The following is a 25,172-nucleotide window of genomic DNA, read 5'->3' on the forward strand; positions in this document are numbered from 1 at the left end:
GTGGAGGGGGTGCAGATTTTATGTCTCTTAAGTTCACAAATCTTCAGATTGAGTGGAAGCACACCTGAGTAGTTTCATGTCCATCTGAGTCTGCTTCAGAAGAGACCTAAACCTCAAGCCCAAGCCTAATGACTCACTGGGATGAAATTTTCTTGAGAGGATCTGAATATATTTTCATGTGGGAGAAATATAAATTTGTGGCCAGAGGGTAAACTGGTGTTTACACTCCTTCAGTCAAGACGTAGAATTATGACCCCGCTTCTTGAAAATACATGGGCTCTGTGACAACTCTGACATACAGAAAAAAATGACACTGTGACACTATCTGGGCCCAGGCCCCAAGATGGCACCTTCTACCTCTTATGTCTTGGAACTGTCCTTTGGAATGGTTGTTCTGGGAGAAGCCAAAGCCATATAGCAAGTCCAACTGCCATGAAATTGCTATATATGGAGAAAGTCACACTAGCTAGTCCCTAGCTGCTCCAGTCATTCTAGACCAGGCACCAGACATGTGAGTAAAGGAGTCATGTTGAATATTCTACACCAGCATATACCATATGGAGAACAGAGGCACTAGACATATAGCTTCAGTCATTTCCAGATGTTTAAACCACTCTAGCTGAGGCCCCAGACACCATGAAGCAGAGGCAAATCATCCAGCTGAGCTTATCAAATGCCTCACCTATAAAACACTAGATATAATAAAATGGCTATTACCGTAAGCCACTAAGGCAGGGAATTTTTATTCACTAATGTATCCCTTACATGCAGAACAGTGACTGGCATATTAAAGACACTGAAGTATTTGTTGTAAGCCAACTTAAAAATGGTATTTCTAGATCACCTAGAAAGTGAGTGCAACGGATAAAAAATAAGGCTTGAAAGTAGGCATTTCAACATTTAGAGGCTGCGGAGATGAAGAGGAACCAGCAAAGGAGACTGAGAGAATACAACTAGTAAGAAAGAAGAATAAATAAGAAACAGTGTTCTAGAATCAAAGTAAAGAAAGTGTTTCATAAAGGGGAAATGATCAAGTATGTCATGGATATGCTGATAGATAAAGACAAACACTGAGCATTAATTCTGGATTTGCTAGTGTGGAAAGTCACCGATGACTTTGACCTGAAGAGTTTAGTAGAATAATGAGGATGAACTTCGACTTCAACCTCACTGCACTGAGAACAGAATTAGAATGGAGGAAGATAAAACAGACTTTTAAAAAATGAGTTTCCTGTCAACTGCAGAAAGGACTAGAGGGGAGATGCAATGCCAAGATTTGCTGTTGATATATTATAAAAATATTTTTGCATGCTAATAAGAATAATCCTGCAAAGAAGAGAAAAAAAAAATAATACAGAGAAAAGAGGCAGTTTAGTTGTTGAGAAGGGATAAAATCCAGCACATAAATGAGTGTATTGGTCCTAGATAAAAACAAAAAAAAAAATTTATCTGGAATTAGGAAGAGAAAAAGTAGAGTTCATAGGTATGCATGCAGGTATACTGACAAGACGTGCTACAAATTTCCTTCTATTTGCTTCTATTTTCGCAGTAAAATAGGAAGCATGGTCATAATCTCAGAATGAAGAGAGGGGAGATGTGAAATAGTCCTTTAGCACTGTACTCAAATATACTTGGCACATATCTCACTTGAGAACTTATCACATTGGGCTGTAATTATTTACGTACATATCTCTTTTTCCACTACATTATAAAATAATTTAAGGTATAGGAAGTACTTTTCATTTTTGCATTACCAGCACATAACACAGTGCTCTACAAACAAATGTTTGTTAATTTGTTGACTGAATAAATTAGTGTTACTGATTCAAGATTTGGGAGCAAAGTCAAGAGTTCTAAAATAGCAATCAATAAAATACTGTCAAACATCTACTTGATATATATGCCTAAGTGTACGTTGCAAATATTCAAAAACTGAAAACATTAAACTTCAACTTATTTATGAAATTAAAAAAAAAAAAAACTACAGACAGAACACAAACATTTTGTTTTTTAACATATTAAGGAAGTAATGAGATACTAACATAAAACGTAGAGACATGGATGAAGCTAGAAACCATCATTCTCAGCAAACTATCACAAGAACAGAATACCAAACAACACATGTTCTCACTAATAAGGGGGAGTTGAACAAGGAGAACACATGGACACAGGGAGGGGAACATCACACACTGGGGCCCGTAAGGGGGTGGGGGGGCTAGGGGAGGGATAGCATTAGGCGAAATACCTCATGTAGATGACGGGTTGATGGGTGCAGCAAACGACCATGGCATGTGTACACCTATTTAACAAAACTGCACGTTCTGCACATGTACCCCAGAACTTAAAATATAATTTAAAAAAGAAAAAAAACAATGTGTAGAGCTATAAGTTACACTGGAGTATACCTCACACTGAATCTAGGTATCCAACATTTCATACAAAAAGGTTCAGCTTCCAAAAAGCCAATAGCTGGAAAAAAAGTTACTACAACAATAATTTCCATTAAAAAAAAAAAAGTAGGAGCACTCAAAACATAAAAACCCTATACTTACAAAAAATGACTATGGTGTCAGTTGAGAACAAATAAAAATTACGTTCCTTGGATCAAGTAAGGGACAACAGAATGCCCCATACTCTCATCCAGGCATTCACACCTGCAATCCCAGCGCTTTGGGAAGCTGAAACAGGAGGATAGCTTGAGATTAGGAGTTCAAGGCTACAGTGAGCTATGATTGGGCCACTGCACTCCAGCATGGGTGACAAAGCCAGACTCTGTCTCAATAAATAAAAACAAAACAAAAAGATAAAAACTCTCATTACTTAAGATTTTAAGACAATCAGTACAACTCAAAACTAATGATTTAGCTACAAATTTTAACTTTCACGCAAACCCCAAACAACCCTAAAATGTGTTATTTGGAAGTTACTTTTAGAACCATCAAAATTCAAAGATACTATTTAAAAATCCAGAAATAAAAACAAATTTGAATCATACATATTTTCAGTATCATTTAATTCTTTAATACTTTGGGGACATTTCCTTTTCCTTTAACAAAAAGAATAGAAGTGATACTTTATACTGCTAGTAGAAAATTAAGAGCTTTTCTATAAAATCCTATGAAATTAAAATTAAATCAAGTCTTATTTTTAAAAATGCAAAAGCAGCCAGATAATAGACTTAACGCCCATGAAGCAGACCCACTTCCCTCTGAACCAAGGATTTCCTATGCTTTCTAGATATCCCTTCAGAAAAGGCCTTCTCTAAATTAACTGAACAATTTGGAATATCAAGAAGTAGGTAGAGAGCAGGAATGTGAGCAGATCATCGAATATATGTTTTTACTCCATGATGACTAAAATGAAGTCCATAGAAGCAGGTGAGGAAAAAAATAACACAATCTCCTGATGTGCAGCTGTCACAGACCCAGAGCAGTCTGCTGCTGTGACTCTCTGCCTGCGACCTGAGGGTCAGTTGCTTCATTAGATGCAGTGGAAATAAAACTGAACGGGATCTGAAGAGAAATTTTAAAATGGAAGGTACACCTCAACAGCTTTTACTTTTGGTGAAGTCATATGGCTTCCACCATTGAGCAAACTGCAGTGCTTTTTTCCTCTGATCCTCAAAGCTTTCTCGGATGCCTTTCCTCCAAAGTCTTGGTTCTATATCCAGCATCCCACCTATGATTTCCTTTTAAAGAAAGAGAAAAGCACAAACACAAGCATGTATAAATAATGAAAACATAAATTACTTCTGTTTATTCTGCTATAAAATATAACAAGTAGTTCTCCATGACAATGTTCAAGCATAAATACTAGTTGAAGTTAAAAAAATGTTTTCAATTAATTCTAACTATGCAAACCGTGTGATTCTAAGAGTCCAAGATAGCTGCATCTCCTATCAAGCAATCTGTCCATTTTGTTGCTTATTAGCACATCTACTAGATGGTAACAAATGGGAGGCAGAAAAAGTGAAATTTAATTAATTTGATCTCTATTAGAGGCTCCAGTAAACAATTCTGCAAAAATGTTAATCAACTTGTAGCAATTATTAACTTTATCGCTCACTGCAGGTGAAACCCAGGCTAATGTTCTTTCTCTGCTACCAAGTATATTTATAAATTAGTTTCTTCCACTGTTAGCAGGAAATCTTTTTTTTAGGAAACAAAATCCTATCGTAATACTAGTCTAAGTAAACCTATTGATAGAATTAAAAATTACATATTACTTTCATTTAAAAATCACATTCTCAAGTCCTATAATAAATGGCTTTTTGGTTATCTGTGTATTATTTTTGATTTCCTTCATGATCCTCTTCCTGTGTTGTTAGCTATAGAAATAAATCGAATTTAGTCACGTGAGTATCCATGTAAGAAAGACATGGGGGAGACTCCTAATGCTTAAATGCTTAGAGGGAGGGCAGTATGGTAACAAAGAAAAAAAAAAAAACCACAAAAAACAAAACAACAACAACAAAAAACAGACTAAGGATCAAATTCTGCATAGTCAGTCTAGCTCCACTGGACTGTGTGGTGAGACCCTGCACAAAGCACATAATCTTTCAGATGCAGGTTCTTCATCTTACTTGCGGACCTACTACGCAGAAGCAAATGGCATTTATGTTGTAGGGGATACAGAGATAACACACAGTTGTCTTCAGACAGAATAGAATCTGGAGCTGTGGTGGGAGCCGTAATAATCCAGCTATGCAACAGACTGTCTCATAAAGTAGAAGGTAAGTGCCAAAGCAGACCATTTGGAGACTCAAAAACAAAACAAAACAAAAATCTAGTTGTTGGATAGACCAAGAGATGCTTCATGGTAAAGGGAATCTCCTATCATCAGGGAAGGGAAATAAAGGGGTCAACAGAGATAGTAGACAAGAGAAATGGGGCAAATTTAGGTTTAGTTCGAGAGCTTCTCAGCATTGGTCCAAATAAACAATGTAGTTTAAGAAAGCCTAGCTTATAAAAGTTTACCTAAAATTGTCTATAAAATACCAAGTTTTGTCTTATATGTACCATACAAGCTTGACTCTTGTTCTGTTATCAAAGCAGCTGTTAACGGAAAGACTACCCCCATAATCTTTTCTTGCTCTCTGAACAACTGCTTCAGCAGCAGACTGCAGGGAGGTCTCGAGCCCACAGGCTATTTCTTAAAAAGCAAATTTTGAGGAAAATGGCTCAGTGACACAATGCTGACAGAGAAAATTTACTTTTAACTCCCAAACTGTATCATATAAACCAGAATGCATGAATAATATGTGAAGAGAGGGCAATCTCCCAGTTTAATATATACAACTTTTAGAAACTGGATATTTTAACTTTCTTTTTTCTAGGACCAAGTTTTTTTGTTTGTTTGTCTTGTTTTTGTTTTTAATAAATCCAGCCATAGAGTTTCTAGTTATAAAGCTCTACTGAGTAACAACAGGATTTTTCAGAACAGTGGGAAAACATTTCCTTCTAGTTAAAAAAAAAAAATTCTGAACACCTCTCAAACAACTTTCTGTAATAGGTTGCAACAGTTCAAAGATGCATGTAACTTCGTTACGCTGGTTAAACCATTAAGATCAAGAGCATTAAAAAGTGTTGAGTCAAACCTCTGGAGTTGAGATTCCTCTTGAGATATTTCTGCTCATTGCAGAAGATGGTCCTCTGCAGGAGATGAAAGTGGGGAGCAGGGTGGAAAACAGGGAATCCCAAGCAGAGCTCATTAAGGCCCCTCTTTTTTAGAGGGCCTGACTACATAGGGATAAACATGAGTGGAAAGGCCTGATCTACACTAGATGAAAGGCTCACTTCTAAAACTATCATTGCCCAGATTACTTTTAACTGTTTCAGTTACTGCATTAACTTTACTCCACTTCCTGCTAGTAAGTAATAAAATTCTGAGATACTTTGTATACTTTAATTTAAAGACTATACACCACAAAATATAAGAAGGCATCTGTGGCAGTGGATCAAAAGATCTGTATGCTAATATCTGCCCAGAAACTATCAGCGTAAAATGAGTCACGTGTTCTTCTTGGACTACACCTTGCTTAATTATAAACGAAAACGAGAAAATTTGTTCTCTAGTTCAACCTTGACTATATGCACCCCTAGTTCTGTCACTTATGAGCGCATTACCCTGGGCAAGTTACCTAATCTCTCTGTAGCTCAGTTTCTTCATTTGTAAAGTGAAATTTATAATAATATCCACACAATAGGATTATTGTGAGCATTAAATGAATGCTTAGCTCAGTAGCTGGCACAGTGTAAGCCCTTAATAAGTTTTAGCAATTATCATCATTCTCAACACAAGCCTGGCTGCCTCCAAAAACAACCATTATAGTAATTGTTGACACTGTCAAGAAATGTTTGGTTCCAAAGTAACATTCCCGGCTCTGTTATATACATTCTGGGATATTTTTATTAATAGTTGCTAGGTATTCTCTCTCTAAAAACTGGGTGGAGCAGTACTCACCAACTTCTTCGTATACTGTGCCCAAAGTTTTTATTTCCCTTCAAAAGAAAAATGTTACCAAATTGCTAACTCTGGAATTTTATCAAATGTGTGAGCATACCTTTCCAAAGTAATGAGGGAATTTGTGCTGATCTTCAATGACATGGGCAAACCCTCCGTGAAGGCCAAAATCCACAGAGAAGTAAGGTAACCCTCTGGGTACCTAAATAAACAGACAAATCACAAATGGAATGCAGTATGAAACCAGAAAGTTATATATAATCCCTCCCTTCTTTGGAAGGACAGTAATCTTAAGCATTCCTCAAGACAAATGTATAAAACGAATTTCCAATTCTAGAGATATTTAAACAATGACCTAACTTTCTGAGTAAAATATCTCATTTTGGTAGCCTTTCAGCCAGATAGTTCATCATTATCTATGAATTATAATCAAATCCAACTATTTTGCTGTCCTTGGGGAAAACCAAGGGGGAAAACTATACTTTTAAAAAATGCAAATGCAGAATAACTTCCCTTAGACTACAAAATAGAGAAGAAGTATATGCCTTCTTGTATTCTACTCACAATGCAGAACAGCAAGAGGGACCTGGCCACATACTTAGAGCTCTCCCTGAATCTTTACAGTTACATATTTATCAAAGATAAATTATATAAAAACAACCATAATTTTTTATGAGCTAGTGAAGTGGATACAGCAACACTTAGTTTACCAGTCTTATTTCAAAATATCTCCAGGATTAAATCCCTACTGTCTTTTTCTCTCCCTTCCTTACTCCTTCCTTCCCTCCCTCTCCTTCTCTCTCTAAACACACACACACACACACACACACATATTTTAAACTATCTCATGACTAGGAAAAGCCATAAATTCTTGTTTTCTCTATCAAGTAAGTAAATTCCATATCCTTGCAAGTTTTGCTTCAAAGCCTAAACTTTGTCACTAGAAATTATCCAAGTAGGTCAACTTATAGCAACATTTCTCCTCTCTAATCCCCTCATAAAGTCTGCACTTACTTATTTGAGCACTGAATCACACGGTCCTACTTAACTATACAAATTGCATATTGTGTCCTTTAAAAGGTACAACGTGGGAGGGCACAGTATGGTATAGTGAAGAGTGGTCACCTTGAAATCTAAGGCAACTAAAATTAGGGCTTATAAAGTTGTTCATGTTATTTAAAAAGTACAAGTAAAAATCTGTTCACGAAATAGTATATAACATTAAATACAGAGAAATGGGTTACCATTTGTGGCTTTAATTTTTCTATATTTCCACATATTTAAATATAATAATGATGTTATGACCTTGACTATTAGGAAAAAGCAAAATAAATGAGACAGACAAGGCTCCAATTGCAACTCTGATTCTTGTAAGTGTGTTATCCCAGACAAGTTAATTAACATCTCTGAGTCTCATGAAAAACATGAAGAAATGCCCTAGTCCCCAATTTGCCAAGAATATACTGCCTTAGGTGACAAAAGGGACTTTGTAGATATTATTAAGGATCTTGAAATGAGGGGATTTTCCTCGGTTTTCCAAATAGGCCCAATGTAATCATACAGACACTAATAAGAGAGAGATAGGAAGGTCAGAGTCAGAGAAAGATGGAAGATACTACACTCTTGGCTTTGAAAAGGAAGGAAGGGGCCATAAGCCATGGAATGCATGTGGCTTCTAAGAGCTAGAAAAGGCAAATGAAAGGATTCTTTCTAGAGCCTCCAGAAGGAATGCAGGCCTGCTGATACCTTGATTTTAGCCCAAAGAAACCCACTTTGCACTTGCGATCACCAGATTTTTAAGATAAATCTGTGGTGCTTTAGGCCAGTATGTTTGTAGTGATTTCTTACAGCAGCAATAGGAAACCAATATACATGCCAAGGCTCAACAACCTATGGCATATATGCCAAGATGGTATAATGAACACACTACTACTTTCAAACAAAAGGCAACTGCTGCCACAAGGTTCTCTATTCTCTTCCTGCAGGCTGCAAAAGGTACAACCTGCTGCTTGCTAGAAGAGTTGTTAGCAGGCATCGCAAAGGCTCTAGTATCAAAGTGTATGTACATTTAGCACTTTTTTCTGCACTGGCCAGTCAGAGGAAATGCATTTGGAACTCTGGCACCACTCTTTAAAGGCACTGACAGAATTACAGCAAAACTTTTTATTTATGGTAGAAAAATAGAAGTATTTGGATTTTTCACTTTTATTCCAGATGTTACTCCTGACTTCTTACAAGTATCCTTGAGTTTGAAGGCCTCTGGTAAACCCACATTTTCGTGAGAAGTGCTTTCCTTAGTTTACCATATCAATTTCTAAATGTTGGATGTTTTTTCTATTGCTATAGTTATCACAAAATTAAACTTAAAATACCATTTTTTAAAGTTCAGAAAGAATTCTCATGCAATCTCACTAAAACAGCCTTGTGAAAAATGACTGCTTTTCTTGACAGTTACTTATTATCATGCAATTCCTCTGCATTGAACACTCAGATCTGTTTTTCCTGTTTATTTCCATGAACTTCACATTACACTGAAAAGAAAGCAAATGGGCCAGAAAAAATGAACAAAATGGGCAGATAAAGAGAAGCTTACCTACATATAGCAAAGAAAAACATAAATTTGTAAAAATCAGAATGGATTACATATACATGAATCTCTATTATAAGCCAAGAATTTACACAGTGAAAAAAAAAACCACCCCACCCTCAAGGATGCAGGCAAAATATTTCATGAAATTATTAAGGACATAAAGTTTTCAAAAAAAGTACAATAAGTTTCTTTCAGGAGTAATAATAGGCCGGGCGCGGTGGCTCAAGCCTGTAATCCCAGCACTTTGGGAGGCCGAGACGGGCGGATCACGAGGTCAGGAGATCGAGACCATCCTGGCTAATATGGTGAAACCCCGTCTCTACTAAAAAATACAAAAAACTAGCAGGGCGAGGTGGCGGGCGCCTGTAGTCCCAGCTACTCGGGAGGCTGAGGCAGGAGAATGGCGTAAACCTGGGAGGCGGAGCTTGCAGTGAGCTGAGATCCGGCCACTGCACTCCAGCCTGGGCGACAAAGCGAGACTCCGTCTCAAAAAAAAAAAAAAAAAAAAAAAAAAAAAAAAAAAAAAAAAGGAGTAATAATAATGTTAAAATAACTCAGTATTGTTCACTTCGTGTTCAAAAATATTTTTATTAATTTTTGAAAAGATAATGGAAAGTTTATTAACTAAAAAGTGACCTCCTTTGGAATAATTCTTATACTTATATACTCTTCTCATTCTCACTTCCATCCACATAATTATAAAATCTTAAAGCTAAAGGGGGCTGGGCACAGTGGCTCACACCTGTATTCCCGGCACTTTGGGAGGGGGAGGCAGGCAGATCACGAGGTCAGGAGTTCGAGATCAGCCTGACCAACATGTTGAAACCCCATCTCTATGAAAAATACAGAAATTAGCCAGGCGTGGTGGCGCACACCTGTACTCCCAGCTACTCGGGAGGCAGAGGCAAGAGAATCGCTTGAACCCGGGAGGTGGAGTGATCATCACTGGGTGACAGAGTGAGACTCCGTCTAAAAAAAAAAAAAAGGTAAAAGGGATCTCAAGAGGTTATCTGGTTCATCCTTCATTGACAGTGAACCTCAGCTAGTCTCAGATATAATACTAAGTGATGCCTTAATAAAGGCAATTGCTGCTATCTTTGAAATGCTTTAAAGTTGAATATACAACTGCCATTTTTACAGGATCTGTGTTTCCTATGTTTCATAATGTTAAGTTAAAATATTAAGACCTCCTGGCTACTTAATACAGGCACTCACTGAGCTTTTAAAAAAGAAACAAGTAATAAGTTACTAGATAGTTCACCAGTAAGAAAATGTATATACAATATAGAAAATGAGGACTAATATATCAAATTTTTTCTCCTTTGAAATATTTTCAACCGTCATTAAAATTGTGTTGTGAAAGAATACTTAACAGCAAGAGAAATTATAACTGAGAAGTGAAAAACCTAGCACAAAAGATGTATGTACATTAAATGCCTTTTTCTATAGGCACATAAAGGAGGGAAGTAAACAGTACATTTAGAGTTTCTGTTTTGTTCTACGTTGTTTTTTAATATGTTGTCTGGCCCAATTCACCAGCAGAGAAGAGAAAATGATTGTAGACAATGTTTTACCTCTAAAATAAAACCATGCATCTTGAATAATGTAATAAAATGGAATCTTTCGACTGGAATATAATAAGTGTAATAAGGAATCCTATTAGTTATGTGACATGTAACAGGAGTCTGGCTTTCCAAAAGAAGAAATGGGGGAGAAGTATTCCAGAGACACCTATTAGAATAGGGACTGGAAAACTTTTTCTGAAAAGGACCACATAATAAAATATTTTAGGCTTTGCAGGTCATACGTTCTCTGCAGGGACTACTCAAATCTGCCCTTGTATCATGAAAGCAGCCATAAGCAATACATAAGCAAATGAGTGTGGTTGTGTTCCAATAAAAGTGCATTTACACAAACAGGCAGAAGACTGGGTTTAGAGTGCAGGGCTTGAGTTGCCAACCCCAGCACTAGACTATAAGCTCCATCAAGTCTGGAACCTTTCTGTTTTGTTCCACTATGTACCAAAAGCATCTTGAACAGTGCCTGGTAAATATTAGGCACACAATAAATATTTGTAGAATAAACTACTTTTTGAATAGAAAACCAAAAAGGAATCACACTTCTATTAAATCTCTATTCCATTTAATTTGTATTTCTAGAAAAAAGAAAAAATCATTACCAGACATGCTCAACTTATGTGTAACTTGTACATAAAAGTTGATCTACAAAGATTAAACTATGAGGTATGATTAGGCAAGTCTCCAAATGAACCCACAATCTAACTCAGCTACTATTTTATAGTTTTATAGGAACATAATAGTGAACCTTTGTATAAGAAAAAGAGTTCCAAATTTAAAATGGAACCTCTAGGAAAATTTTGCTCTCAGTATAATTGCAGAACACTATATTCCAAGAAGGCCCTTCTCACCACTTGTCCCACAAGGGCTAGGAAGCTCACCACAGGAGTTCTCAACGGCAGATTCTAATAGCTGCCATAGCCAATTACAGGGACTACGGTGGCAGAAGGCCAAAGGAATGTTTCAGGAAGAAACATTCATGTGAACAAACAAAAACCCTCTACAAACAAATAAGCATTTCTAGACCAGGTAGGATAAAAATAACTTCTTCATTTGTGGAATTAGTAATTTTGCCTTCAGTCACTCAACCAAATGGTCCCTTTCTCAACCAAGACATGGAAATTAATAAACATCCTGAGCACTAGGGTAATTTCTTTTACCAGGAAAAAAATGATACTTACAGACTTTCTGATATCTTTGGAAGAGAGATCTATCAACTTCTTGTTCATGGACCACTCTTCATCAGATTCCATTATGGCTTTCTAAGAAATATCCATTTGTTAAGTGAAAAAAGAACATGTAAGAAATAAAAAGAGACAGTTTATAACAAGTAATATAACAAATTAATTATGGGGTATATTATACATAGTAGGCCATTATTCTGAACTGATTAAGGCTTTAATTTTAGATATTTAAAATACGAACTTCTTAAATTTTTAAAATCCTACCGTTAGCCAAAGATTACTCTTTTACTCATCAACTGTTGTACTAACGAGCTCAACTTTACATGACAATCCTTAATAAGACCAATTTAACATGAAACATAATTTGTGATCATAAATTTCAATCTATAGCACTGCATTCATAAAGATTACTAAATAAATTCATTTAGTTTTACTGCTCTTCTTCCAAAAGGCAACAGAGTAATTTACATGCTTTCTGGCAACCAAGGACTTGAACTATTTCTGCTCATATAATGAAGAAGTAAAAATACAGGAAAAAATGTGCTCTAGAAAATAAAGCCAATTTTTTAAAAGTGCAGGAAGCATAAGTCTATTTCAAACAGATAGCAACTTAACTTTGATTGCATGCAACTCAACGCTTTTATTTACCCCTCACACATTTTAAGTTTTTGATGTCAGAATTTATATAACTACAATTTGTCAATTTGTAATTTAAAAAACAAGAATTTTTTTAAATGCAGGGAGAAAATGCATATACATGGAATAAGACTTCCTATGCTAAGCAATGTAACTACTATTTATGGTAAATAAATACTTAAAAGAAAGAAAAGCCAGAGTGATAAATATAAAATAACCTCATGTTTTTACAGTACTGTTATTAACAGAGCAAATTTTAAAGATAAAATAATAATAATTTCAATTTAAATAGAACAGATACAGTGTTATTCCCTATTTAAAAAGTACCAGTTGCTTGGCTTGACACTGTAATATATAGCACATTCAATATAAAAGCGTCTTCAATGATCACATAAAAGGTTTAGTGTAGGCCAGGTGTGGTGGCTCATGCCTGTAATCCCAGCACTTTGGGAGGCTGAGGTGGGCAGATTACGAGATCAAGAGATCGAGATCATCCTGGCCAACACGGTGAAACCCCATCTCTACTAAAAATACAAAAATTAGTTGGGCGTAGTGGCGCATGCCTGTAGTCCCAGCTACTCAGGAGACTGAGGCAGGAGACTCGCTTGAACCCGGGAGGCAGAAGTTGCAGTGAGCAAAGATCAGGCCACTGCACTCCATCCTGGAGACACAGCGAGACTCTGTCTCAAAAAAAAGGTTTAGTGTGGTAAAGTGATACACCATTCTAAGAGATGACATTTCTGTCATCCCATATGAGCAAAAGTGGCTGCTCTATGTTAGGTCACATTCCTCAAATGACTCTAGTCACAATCATCTAGGACTCTACTGAGGAAGTACAAAATTAAGCACTCTGAAAAAAAAAGTATAATAATCTCTTTTCAACTAAGTTTGGTCAACACAGGACTGGCATGGGTCTTTGGGATTATCTGGCTTATTCTCTTATACCTTAATAGCATAATTCTTCACATCAAATAATCAGGTTGTCTTTAAAGATTTCTAGAAAGAAAGTAGAATTTTACCAATTCATAAATCTTAACAGATTTTATAATTCTTTTTCTTGGAACTTACAGTTCATATTAATAAATTTTATCATTCCATGCTGTCTAAACATTTTATATGCAATCTTCTTATACCAGCTCATAAAACACTACTTTCCTTTATCTTTGGACATGTTACTATTTCATATATGGTTCTACATTTACACATCTATATTAGTCTATAAATTACAATGTATTCAGGTCAGGATCAAACACATGCTATTTTATAAAAGCTCTCTGAATACCGTAAATGACACTTCGTTGATTATGAACTCTAGCCATTATCGTATGTCCAAAATTGCATATCATGGTTAGAAATTTTCCTTTTTACAAATAGCATGAAATATTAAATGCTAAAACTTACATCAATAACTTGCCTCAGCATTGTAATGTGTACTATTTGTTGTTGTTATCTTTGGCTCTAGTGTATTTCAGTAATCAGTTTTCTAGAGTTGTGACTATAATTTTGACTTGAAAGTACTTCAAAGTAAAATAATGATTTCATCTGAGAAATGGGAAATTATTATAAGTTACCATTTGATAGTATATTCATACGCCTAAATAAGCATGCTTTTAAAAAGGTCAAAATCAAAAATTTCTTCTGAGAGAAATTTATACAGCAGAGTATTTTGTGCTTCCATTTATTTATTTCTTTTTTTTTTTTTTGAGACAGGGTCTCGCTCTGTCGCCCAGGTTGGAGTGCAGTGGTGCGATCACAGCTTACTGCAGCCTCCGCCTCCCAGGTTGAAGTGATTCTCCTGCCTCAGCTTCCCGAGTAGTTGGGATTACAGGTGCCCACCACTATGCCCAGTTAATTTTTGTATTTTTAGTGGAGATGGGGTTTTACCATGTTGGCCAGGCTGGTCTTGAACTCCTGACCTCAGGTGATCTGCCCACCTCGGCTTCCCAAGTGAGGCACTGTGCCTGGCCTATTTCATTTCTTTATATAAATTTTGATGTAAGTATATAGGAGAAAAATACATTAATCAAGACAACAATATTTGTAAAATAGCACTGTAGCAAAAAATAAGCATATATGCAAAGACTACTTATAAATACCTTAAAATAGATGGGAGCCATGTCGCCCACTTCCTTGGGGAGAGGAATGCATTCATAAACCATGTGGTACTGTTTCTTCATGCCCATATTAGTTTCCAAAAAGATGCAGTCTAATCCTTTATCTTCAAACATCTTTACCAATGATTTTCTGAACATCTGAAAAAAAAGAACTAGGTAAAGAAAACACTCAAAAGTGATTCAAAATAACGCATTTTCAAGAGATTTGAAATATGAAAATTTTAATAAAAAAGTACAAATCCCTTTAAAATGAAAAATAAATAAATAGTAATAATCTGAACTCTGCAATGTTATAGTTGTTTCACTTTCTAAGTCTACTATATAATTTCATATGTTTAAGCAAGATTTTTTTAAAAAACTGAAACCCACTATGTATATATTAGAAATAGTTTCAGTAAAATGAGAGAAAGAAGAGATAAAAATCAAATTTAGGTGGTAAAATATGAAGAACTGCCAGAACAATCATAGGAAAACATCCATAAGCCAAAAGAGGTACTCTGAGCAGATGGGCATCCTTAAACTCAGAAATACATGAGAATTCACTCCCAATTGTTTTCCTATGCTCATAGCATCTGCATTTGTTGGTTCCCTATTTCTGCTGACCCATCACTAATAACCTTGCATATTCAGGTAGTCCTCTATTTTCACATATAATGCAGTCCTATAAAGTATATGAAAGCCAAATACACTAAAGTTGAAAATAGGGTTTTCTCTTCCCAAGGAACTAACCATTATTATACAACTATATACAACTATACATACACATATAATCAGTTGTCTTTGTGTGTGTTGTGTGTGTGTGTATTTCACACTTCTAGGCCTAAGGGGCAGCTGTTTGTAGAGGGTGGCTAAACGGAGCTGAGTGGTCCAGGATGTCTGCATGTATTCACATGACACCCCTTATAATACAGGATGGAGCTAGGGATTGAAAGAAAGGGGAGCAGGCTGAAGGCTGGATGCCAGAGCCCAGTTCTGTCCACATCACCATGTCTTACTGTGAACCCCTCAAGGTGTCTAAGAATTCTGGATGGGCGCAGTGGGTAATCCCAGCACTTTGGGAGGCCGAGGTGGGTAGGTCACCTGAGATCAGGAGTTCAAGATCAAGGTGTCTAAGAATTCTAAGCTAAAGTTGGCCTTGTAAGATGTTATGAAAATATATTCAAGTAGGAGGATAAAATGTATTTTATTTAGATTCGTCAGCTTGATTTATAACTTTCTAATATTTTGTTTAAACATTTTGTTTTGAGGTAATTACAGATCACATGTAGTTAAAAGAAATAATACAGAGAGATTCCATGTACCCTTTACTCAATTTCCCCAAAGGTAACATCCATAAAGATCTTGCCTGTTACCCTTTTACTTCCTCTTCTTCTATTTTTACAGATGTGGTTATGCTGTTTGCCCAGGCTGCAGTACCAGTGCTATTCACAGGTGCAATCATAGCATACTACAACCTCATACTCAGGCTCAAGCAGTCACCCCCCATTAGCCACCTGAGTAGCTGGGACTAAAGATGCGTGCCACCGTGGCCAGCTCCTGTTACCCTTTTACAGTCACAGTCATTCCACACCCTACCCAGTCCCCATTCCCCCTTCTTCTGCCTTCACCCTTAATTTGTTCCTGGTTTATTTAATTCTAACATTTCAAGAATGTTACATAAATAGAACCATGTAATCTTTTGAAGTAGGCTTTTCTTTTTTCTTCAACTGTTATTTTAAGTTCAAGGACACATGTGCAGGATGTGCATGTTTGTTACATAGGTAAACGTGTGCCATGGTGGTCTGCTGCACAGATCATCCCATTACCTAGTTAAGCCTAGTAACCATCAGCTATTCTTCCTAATGCTCTCCCTCCTCCCACCTCCCACCTACCGACAGGCTCCAGTGTGTATTGTTCCTCACCACCATGTGTCCAGGTGTTCTCATCATTTAGCTCCCATTTACAAGTGAGAACATGTGGTGTGTGGTTTTCTGTTCTGGCATAAGCTTGCTGAGGATAATGGCTTCCAACTCCATCCATGTCCCTGCAAAGGACATGATCTCATTCCTTTTTATGGCTGCATTCTATTCCATGGTGTATATGTACCACATTTTTTAATCCAATCTATCATTTATGGGCATTTAGGTTGATTCCATGTGTTTGCTATTGTGAATGGTGCTGCAATGAACATACGTGTGCATGTATCTTTATAACAGAATGAATTATATTCCTCTGGGTATACACCCAGTAATAGAATTGCTGGGTCAAATGGTAGTTCTGCCTCTTTGAGGAATTGTCACACTGTTTTTCACAATGGTTGAACAAATTTACACTCCCACAAATAGTGTATAAGCATTCCTTTTTCTCTACAACCTCACCAGCATCTGTTGCTTTTTGATTTTTTAATAGTAGCCATCAGGCTTTTTTCAATCAGCATATTCTCTGGAGATCTACCCAGGTTGTTTCATGTATCAACAATTCATTCTTTTTCATTGCTGAGTGTATTCCTGAAATGGATGTACCCAGTATGTTTAACCATTCACCTTTACAGAATATCTAGGGTATTTCCAGTTTTTAGTTATTACAAATAAAGCTGCTATGAATATTTGTGCACAGGTTTTTGGGGAAATATAACTCCATTTCTCTGGAATAAATGCTAAGAAGTGCAAGAGTTCAGTCCTATGATAGTTGCATATTTCATATTTTAAAAAACTGCCAAACTGTTTTCCAAAGTGGTCAGACTATTTTACATTTCTACCAACAACAGAAGAGCAATTCTGTTTCTCCATATCCTGGCCAGCATCTGGGGTTGTCAATGTGTTTTATTTGACATTTTGATAGGTCTAATTTATCACTGTGATTTTAATTTGTATTTTCCTAACAGCATTTTTATATGCTTATTTGCCATCTATTAATATAGATCCTCTTCAGCAAAATGTTTCTTCAGGTCATTTATCCTTTTTTTTTTTTCTGAGACGGAGTCTTGCTCTGCCACCCAGGCTGGAGTGCAGTGGTGCGATCTCAACTCACTGCAGGCTTTGCCTCCCAGGTTCAGGTGATTCTCTCACCTTGGCCCCCCGAATAGCTGGGATTACAGGCATGCACCACCACACCCGGCTAATTTTTGTACTTTTAGTAGAGTCGAGGTTTCACCATGTTGGCCAGGCTGGTCTCCAACTGCTGACCTGAGGTGATCCACCCGCCTCAGCCTCCCAAAGTGCTGGGACTACAGGTGTGAGGCACTGTGCTCGGCCAATTTTCTAATTGGACTGTTTGTTTTCACATTCTAGATATAAAAATATTCTTTATATATTCTATATACAAATCCATTATCAGGTATGTGGTTTGCAAATATTTTCTCCTAGTCTATAATTTGTCTTTTCATCTTCATATCAGAGTATTTGGCAGAACAAAAGTTTTTAACTTGACAAAGCTCAATTTATCAATTTTTGTTTCCATGGATTATACTTTTGGTGTCAAGTCAAAGAACTCTGTGTACCCAAGATCTTGACAATTTTATCTTGTTTTTTTCCCAAAAGTTTTATAGTTTTGCACTTTACACTGGAGTGCTGTGCTCCACTATACAATGGAGGGTTGTGTTCCATTTTGAGTTAATATTTATATAAGGTATGAGGTTTAAGCTGATACTCAGTTTTTGCTATGCACGTCCAATTGCTCCAGCACCATTTACTGAAAAGGCTATCCCTTTTCCACTGAATTGCTTTTGCACCTTTGTCAAATTCAGTTGAGAATATTTGGTTGTGTCTATTTCTGGGTTCTCTATTTGGTTTAATTAATCTATATGTCTATCCCTCCACCAATATCACATAATCTTGATTACTGTAGATATGTAATAATCTTGCTTATTATATATCTCCAGTAATTAGGTAAGGCTGATTCTTGCAACTTTATTCTTCTTGTTCAAAATCGTTCACTATTTTGGTTCCTTTGCCTTTCCATATAAAGTTAACAATAATTCTATCTATACCTACAAAAAATCTTGCTGGGATTTTGATAAAAATTGTGTTAAACTAGTATATTAATTTGAGAAAGACTGTCATCTTTACTATGTTGACTCTCCTAATCCATAAACATGGTATATCTACATTTACTTTATTTTTGAAATTTCTCTTATCAGTGTTTTGTAATTTTTAGCATATAAAACATGGACATGTTTTGTTAGATTTGTACCTTAGTCCATCCTCAGTACTTGTGGATTCCATATTTACAAATTTGCCTTCCAAATCAATTCTCATGTCATTTTTGAGATCTTTCACAGGCAACTGCACAGTGGTAAAACAGTTGAGTCACCTGACATACACATTCCCAACCAAAGTTGAACAAAGCAATGGTTTGCCCTGTTTCAATTCTCAATGTAAACATGTGTGCTCTTCAGGGTCTATTTAGTGCCATATTTCCACATATTTGTGCTTGTTTTTGTTGATTTCTCTATTCAAACTGGACCCTAAGCACATTACTGAAGTACCATTTGGTGTTCCTTAACACAACACTGTGATGTGATGTGCCTTATGGAGAGAATAAGCTTTAGATAAGCTTCCTTCAGGCAGTCTTTAATCTTTGATTCTGAGAGTTTTTATCATAAATGAGTAAGAATTTCATCAAAAGCTGCTGCTTCTTCACTGATTGATATGAACATGGTGGATTATAATGATTTATTACCTAATATTGAACCAGTCTTGCATACGTGGTATAAACCCCACTTGGACATAGTGTGTTATTGTTTTTATATATTGCCAAACTCTATTTGCTAATATTTTGTTAATAATTTTTATACCTCTATTCACAAAGGATATTGAGCTGTAGTTATTTTATTTAACTGTCTTGTGGTATGAGGTATCATACCATACCAACATACCATATGTTGGTATGTTATGATATGATATCATACCATATCAACACTAACTCTTGGTATCAGGATAATACAAACTCCCAATACAAATGAATTGGAAAGTGTTCTTTACTCAAGAAATTATATAAAATTGGTGTCAATTCTTTAAAAGTTTCATAAAATTCTCCAATGAAACCATCTGGGTTTGGAGATTTAATTTTTTAGAAGTTTTACATTATGAAGTCCACTCTCTTATTAGTTAAAAGATTGTACAAATTGTCTATTTCATATTGAGTGTGTTGTAACAGTTTGCATTTCAAGGAAATGATCCATTACATCCAGAGTTGTTCATATTATTCCCTTATTATCTTTTTGATGACTGCAAAATCTATACTAATACTGTTTTATTTCTGATATTGGTAACTTGTTTTTTCTCAATTTTTTTTCTTTGTTGGTCTTGCTGGAAGTTTATTAATTTATCTTTTTTAAAACCCCAACTTTCATTTCATTGATTTTCTCTATGATTTTTCTATTTTCAATTTCATTGATTTTTGCTCTTATTTTTATTATTTCTGTCCTTTTGCTTGCTTTGGATATACTTTGCTCTCCTTTTTCCAGGTTCTTGAGGTGAAGGTTTTTCCTCTTTTCTATAAGTACTTAGTGCTATCAATTTCTCTCTTGGCACTCACTTAGTTGTGCCTCATAAATCTTAACATGTTGTAATTTCATTGTAATTCAATTCGATTATTATTTTTTTTAATTTCTCCTGAAACTTCTTTTTAAGTTCTATTGAAGTGTATTATTTAATTTCCAAGTATTTGGAAAATTTTCTATTATCATTCTGTTATTAATTTCTAGTTTGATTCCACTGTGGTTAGAGAATGCACTCTGTATGATTTCAATTGTTTTAAAGTTGTTGAGGTTAGTTTTGTGGCAAGATAAGAGTCTATGCTCTGAAAAAAATGTTTTCTAATATTGTTGAGTGGAGTGTTATACAAATATTGATTAAATCCTGCTGACTGATGGTTACAGTAGGCTGACTAATGGCCCCCAAAGATATCCAGGTCCTATTTCCAAGAACCTAACAACATTGCCGTATAAGGTATAAGAGACTTTTCAGATATAATTAAGAATCTTGAGACAGGAAGATTATCTTGGATTGCCTGGGTATATCTTAAATATAATTAAAAGTTTCTTTATAAGAGGGAGGCAGAGCAAGTTGTGACTAAAGAAGAGGAGAAGGCAATATGATGACAGAAGCAGAGACTGAAATGATGTAGCCACAAGCCAAGAAATGCTGCCATCCCCTAGAAACTAGAAGAGGTAAGGAATAGATTCTCTTCCAGAGTCTCCAGAAGGAACCAGTCCAGTTGATACCTTGATTTTAGCCCCATAAGACTCATTTGGAAACTGACCTCCAGAACCATAAGAAAATACACTTCTATAGTTTTAAGGCACTAACTCTGTGGTAATTTGTTACAGCAACAACAGGAAACTCATGCAATAGCATTTTTAAGTTCTTTTATATCCTTGATGATTTTCAGGCTGGTTGTTGCATCAACTGTTAAAATGGGGGGAGGTGCTGAAGTCTCTAGCAATAATTATGAATTTGTCCATTTTTTTCTTTCAGTTCATTCAGTTTTGTTTTACACATTTTGTGCCTCAATGTTGGCGTATGCACATTTAGGACTGCTATGTCTTCTTGGTGGATTGACCCTTTCACCATTATGTAATGTCTCTCTCTTCTTTGGTAATTTCCTCTGCTCTAAAGTCTACTCTATCTGGCATAAATGCTTTGTTTTCATTAATGGCTGCATAATATATATATTTCCATCCTTTTATATTATTCTACTTGTGATATTATTACATTTGAAATGAGTTCTTGCAGACAGCATATAGTTGAGTTATGAAATCCCCTCTACCAAACTATCTTTTAACTGATATACTGTTTATTGATATAGTAGAGATATTCTACTTTCATTTTTTTGTTTTCTGTTTGTTCTTTCTATTGTTTTTCTGGTTCCTTTCTCCTGCCTTCTGATGGTTACTTGAACATTTTTAGAATTCCATTTTGATTTATCAGTAGTGTTTCACAGTCTGTCAATTTGTATAGTTTTTAAAGTGGTTCTAAGAGTTGCTTTAAGGCATTACATATACATACATATATATTTAATTGCAGTCTACTGGGGCCACTTTACCAATGCAAATAAAATATAGACACCTTACTTCCCTTTATGTCCCTTTACTCTCCCTCAGTTAGAATTGTCTTAAATACTTTCTCTACATACATTTGGAAACACATGAGACACCAGGCGCCGTGGTTCACACTTGTAATCCCAGCAGTTTGGGAGGCCGAGGCAGGCTTATCACCTGAGGTCAGGAGTTCAAGACCAGCCTGGACAACATGGTGAAACCCTGTCTCTACAAAAAAATACAAAAATTAGCCAGGTGTGGTGATACATGCCTGTAGTGCCAGCTACTCAGGAAGCTGAGGCACAAGAATCACTTAAATCCAGAAGGCAGAGGTTGCAGTGAGCCAAGATCATGCCACTGCCCTCCAGCCTGGGTGAGAGTAAGACTCCATCTCAAAAAAAGTTTCTGGGGGCTGCCAGCATTTATTGGTTAGTGGCTGCAACATTTTAGTCTCTGCTTCTATCATCATATTAGCTTCTCCTCTTCTTTAGTCAAAACTTCTTTCTTCCTTCCTGATTTTCCAGCATTTTTTCTTTTATCATTTCCTCTCAGATTAAAGAACTTCCTTTAGTTATTCTTTTAGGATAGCTCTGCTGATGACAATTTCTCTTTCCATCACCTAACAATGTCTTGATTTTCTCCCATATTCCTGAAGGATATTTTCACTAGAAACAGAATTCTTGCTTGACAGTTATTTTCTTTCAGCACTTGAGAAATGTGTTACTTCCTTCTGGCCTCCATGGTTTCTAGTGAGAAATACGCTGTCATTCAAATTGTATTTTCCTTATAGCACTTGTTGTATTTTCCTAATTGCCTGTTGAAGCATTTTTATGAGGGCTGCTTTAAAATCTTTGTCAGATAATTAGGATGTCTCTGTTATCCTGGTGTTGGTGTCTACTGATTACCTTTTCCATCTTAGTTGAGATTGTCTCTATAAGTAATTTTCAATTGAAATCTGAACATTTTGAGAATTAAGAGACTGGATCTTGTTTAAATTTTCCATTTTATATGGCTTTTCCTAATATTGCTCCATCAGAAGAAAGAGAGATACTACCTCATTACTGCCATATGGGGATGGAAGTTCAGGTTCCCAACTTGGCCTCTGTTGACACTCAAAAATGGCAGAGGCGACTCATTACTGCTGGGTAGCAGATGCGAGTTCTAGGTTCCCATTAGGCTTCCACTGATACTATCCTGACTGGCAGGAGGAGGCATGCCTTGTGTCTCCTCCCCACATGGTTTCCACTCATTGATACCTTCACATGCCTAGTGTTACTTGCACCAAAAAAAACTAAAAAACAGAATCAAATAGGAAAAAATACAAATTCGGTATTATGACAGCTTTTTAGATTGTCTCTATTTTGTTACTTGTTACTATGCTTATAAACTTTTATTTATTAAAAAAACTTTATTGTTACTTATTTCAATATCTAGTCCTAGAGTGAGAAGATAACCTTACATACTAGAAAAAGGAAAATCGTTAACAGAATGGAACTATATATTTGTAACCCAAACTTTTTCAAAGAAAAGATGTACATAGAAAGCAACAGCAATAATAATACATGTTTAAATAATCCAAAAATTACCTCACAAACATCCTTACTTCATGTTTGTTCATACTCCCTTTCTGGCTTAACTATTGGATGACTGTTCTAGATTTATCTGGAGAACAGCGAAGAAGGCAGGCTCAAAATGTCATGAATTATAAACAAAAACTGAAAAAATACTAAATTAGTGTTGCAAGAATGGTTCTGTATTATAAAACATATAAACCTCATACTAATAGCTCCAAGGAGGATACACACACATTTAAGTACTTCTCCTCTTTCTCTCTCTCTATACACACACATATATATATAGAACATTTTAATTTACAAATATGAGTTTAATGGAATAATTTGAGTTTGATCAACTCTACCAAAAGCATGATGTTCTCCATACTCAATAATAAATATGCTATACAAAAATACTCATTTTTTAAAAAGTTATGTAACAGCTAAACAATGGGGAAGTTTTTGTAGTTCCATATCATAAGATAAATCAACTGTTTTATATTTAAGAGAGACATAGAGTTTCCATGTTATGGAGATGACATGAAACTCCCATATTCCTAGCAAAAAACACTTCATTCTTTGGGTAACCACTACTTTCCACATTTCCAACCTACCGTTATTCATCTAATTGCCCATTCCTCATTTAGTCAATGCATCCAGACTACAATTTCTCATAATCAGTTTAAGGAAACTATACTGCAGAATGTTTGCAGGTCCTTTTGTATCACCACAGTATAAAAAAATCAAGTACGTATGAATACATACTTTTGACATTAAAATTAAAGTACTCCTTAAAACTATTAACGCTATGTAGGACTGATTTTGGAATATTAATGCTACGATTTAAAGTATAACATGTTTAAATATAAAGTTATCAAGTTATCCCAAGGTAAATGTTATGTGATAGAACAGAACTCATTTATTACTCTCTCCACAGAGTAACACCTCAAAAGTGAATTTAAACAATTGTTTAAAAGGCATAAGCTACTTGAACAAAGGAAATGAGAGAAAACGCAATGACAAATCAGATCACTCCATAAGAACTGACTTAAATGCTAGAAAGTTGGCTCATACCTTGGGGAGGAGAAAGAAGGTTAGCAGGGATAGCAAAGAAGAAACCCATGCGACACTGCAGAACCTTCAACAGGCTCAGGAGTTGGCAGCACCAAGTACTTATGGAAGTAGAGGTGAAGGTGTGGCTAAAAACAGATGACTTAGAGGAAAGCCTATTAAAAAAGCAATCAACATGCCAGATCCCCTCCTCATTATCAGAATGCTACAGGATTATCCTCTGGAAAAAGTAACACAAGGTAGCTGAGCCAGAAAACCAGACACAGCTGAGAGTTTACAGTCTGAAAACAAGGGTGTTATCAGAAAGGTTACTTAATGTCCATACATGTTCAACGCTGCCACCTCCAGTCTTCTTCCCCCATTCAGCTCCCAGAACACTGGCAAGCAGGCTTAGATGACAGGAGATTGAGAGTCTTTTCTGAAGGTCTGGCTATAGCCCCAAGAAAAAGATCTAAAGGTACTAACATTGGCTGTTTCCTAATGAAATGGCCCCACATATCACTCCACATTGAAGTTCACTGTACGTAAGCATCAGTGATCCTCCTTTATCCCCACCTACCAATTTGGGATATTTTTAAATGGGCTTACAGTGTTTGATTACAGCATATGTTCAAGAAAATTTGTAAAAATTGTAACAATAAATTTAGAGGGAACCAAGTTTCACTATATATTTAACAAAACCAGCAATTCGGATCTTATTTAAAATGTGTGGTTAGTCAAGTATGCTACGCTGAAACATCTCTGCATAGGAAGTCTAAAACTACATTTAAATATTACTAGATAACTAGTGATTTTTAAAACCACTTGAAAGAAGTGTCTCCTGCATTACAACATTTGGCAACAACATTTTGTGCTAAGTCAAATTTTCTTTTAATATATCTAATAAAAGAGGTGAATAATCAAAGATATTCACTAGGGTAGAATTAATTTGAGTTGTACATATTTTGAAAGTAAAATAACAACA

The 25,172-nt window shown here is 35.8% G+C and overlaps 1 protein-coding gene across 3 annotated transcripts in view; it reads right to left on the reverse strand.

The window, feature by feature from the left end:
* Nucleotides 1-2,996: 2,996 nt before the first annotated feature.
* The window catches only part of CWF19L2 (CWF19 like cell cycle control factor 2), a 122,486-nt gene continuing 100,310 nt past the window's right edge, over nt 2,997-25,172 (reverse strand). For all 3 annotated transcript variants that reach the window (XM_038005260.2, XM_008020726.3, XM_008020729.3), the window contains 4 exons: nt 14,546-14,701; nt 11,811-11,891; nt 6,563-6,664; nt 2,997-3,688 (listed from right to left, as the gene is read on the reverse strand). In XM_038005260.2, the coding sequence (XP_037861188.2) occupies nt 3,545-3,688; nt 6,563-6,664; nt 11,811-11,891; nt 14,546-14,701 (483 nt within the window). In that variant the 3' untranslated portion in view covers nt 2,997-3,544. The remainder of the gene's footprint in view (nt 3,689-6,562; nt 6,665-11,810; nt 11,892-14,545; nt 14,702-25,172) is intronic.

The sequence above is a fragment of the Chlorocebus sabaeus genome, chromosome 1 (assembly GCF_047675955.1).
Source record: "Chlorocebus sabaeus isolate Y175 chromosome 1, mChlSab1.0.hap1, whole genome shotgun sequence".
Classification (NCBI taxonomy): domain Eukaryota; kingdom Metazoa; phylum Chordata; class Mammalia; order Primates; family Cercopithecidae; genus Chlorocebus; species Chlorocebus sabaeus.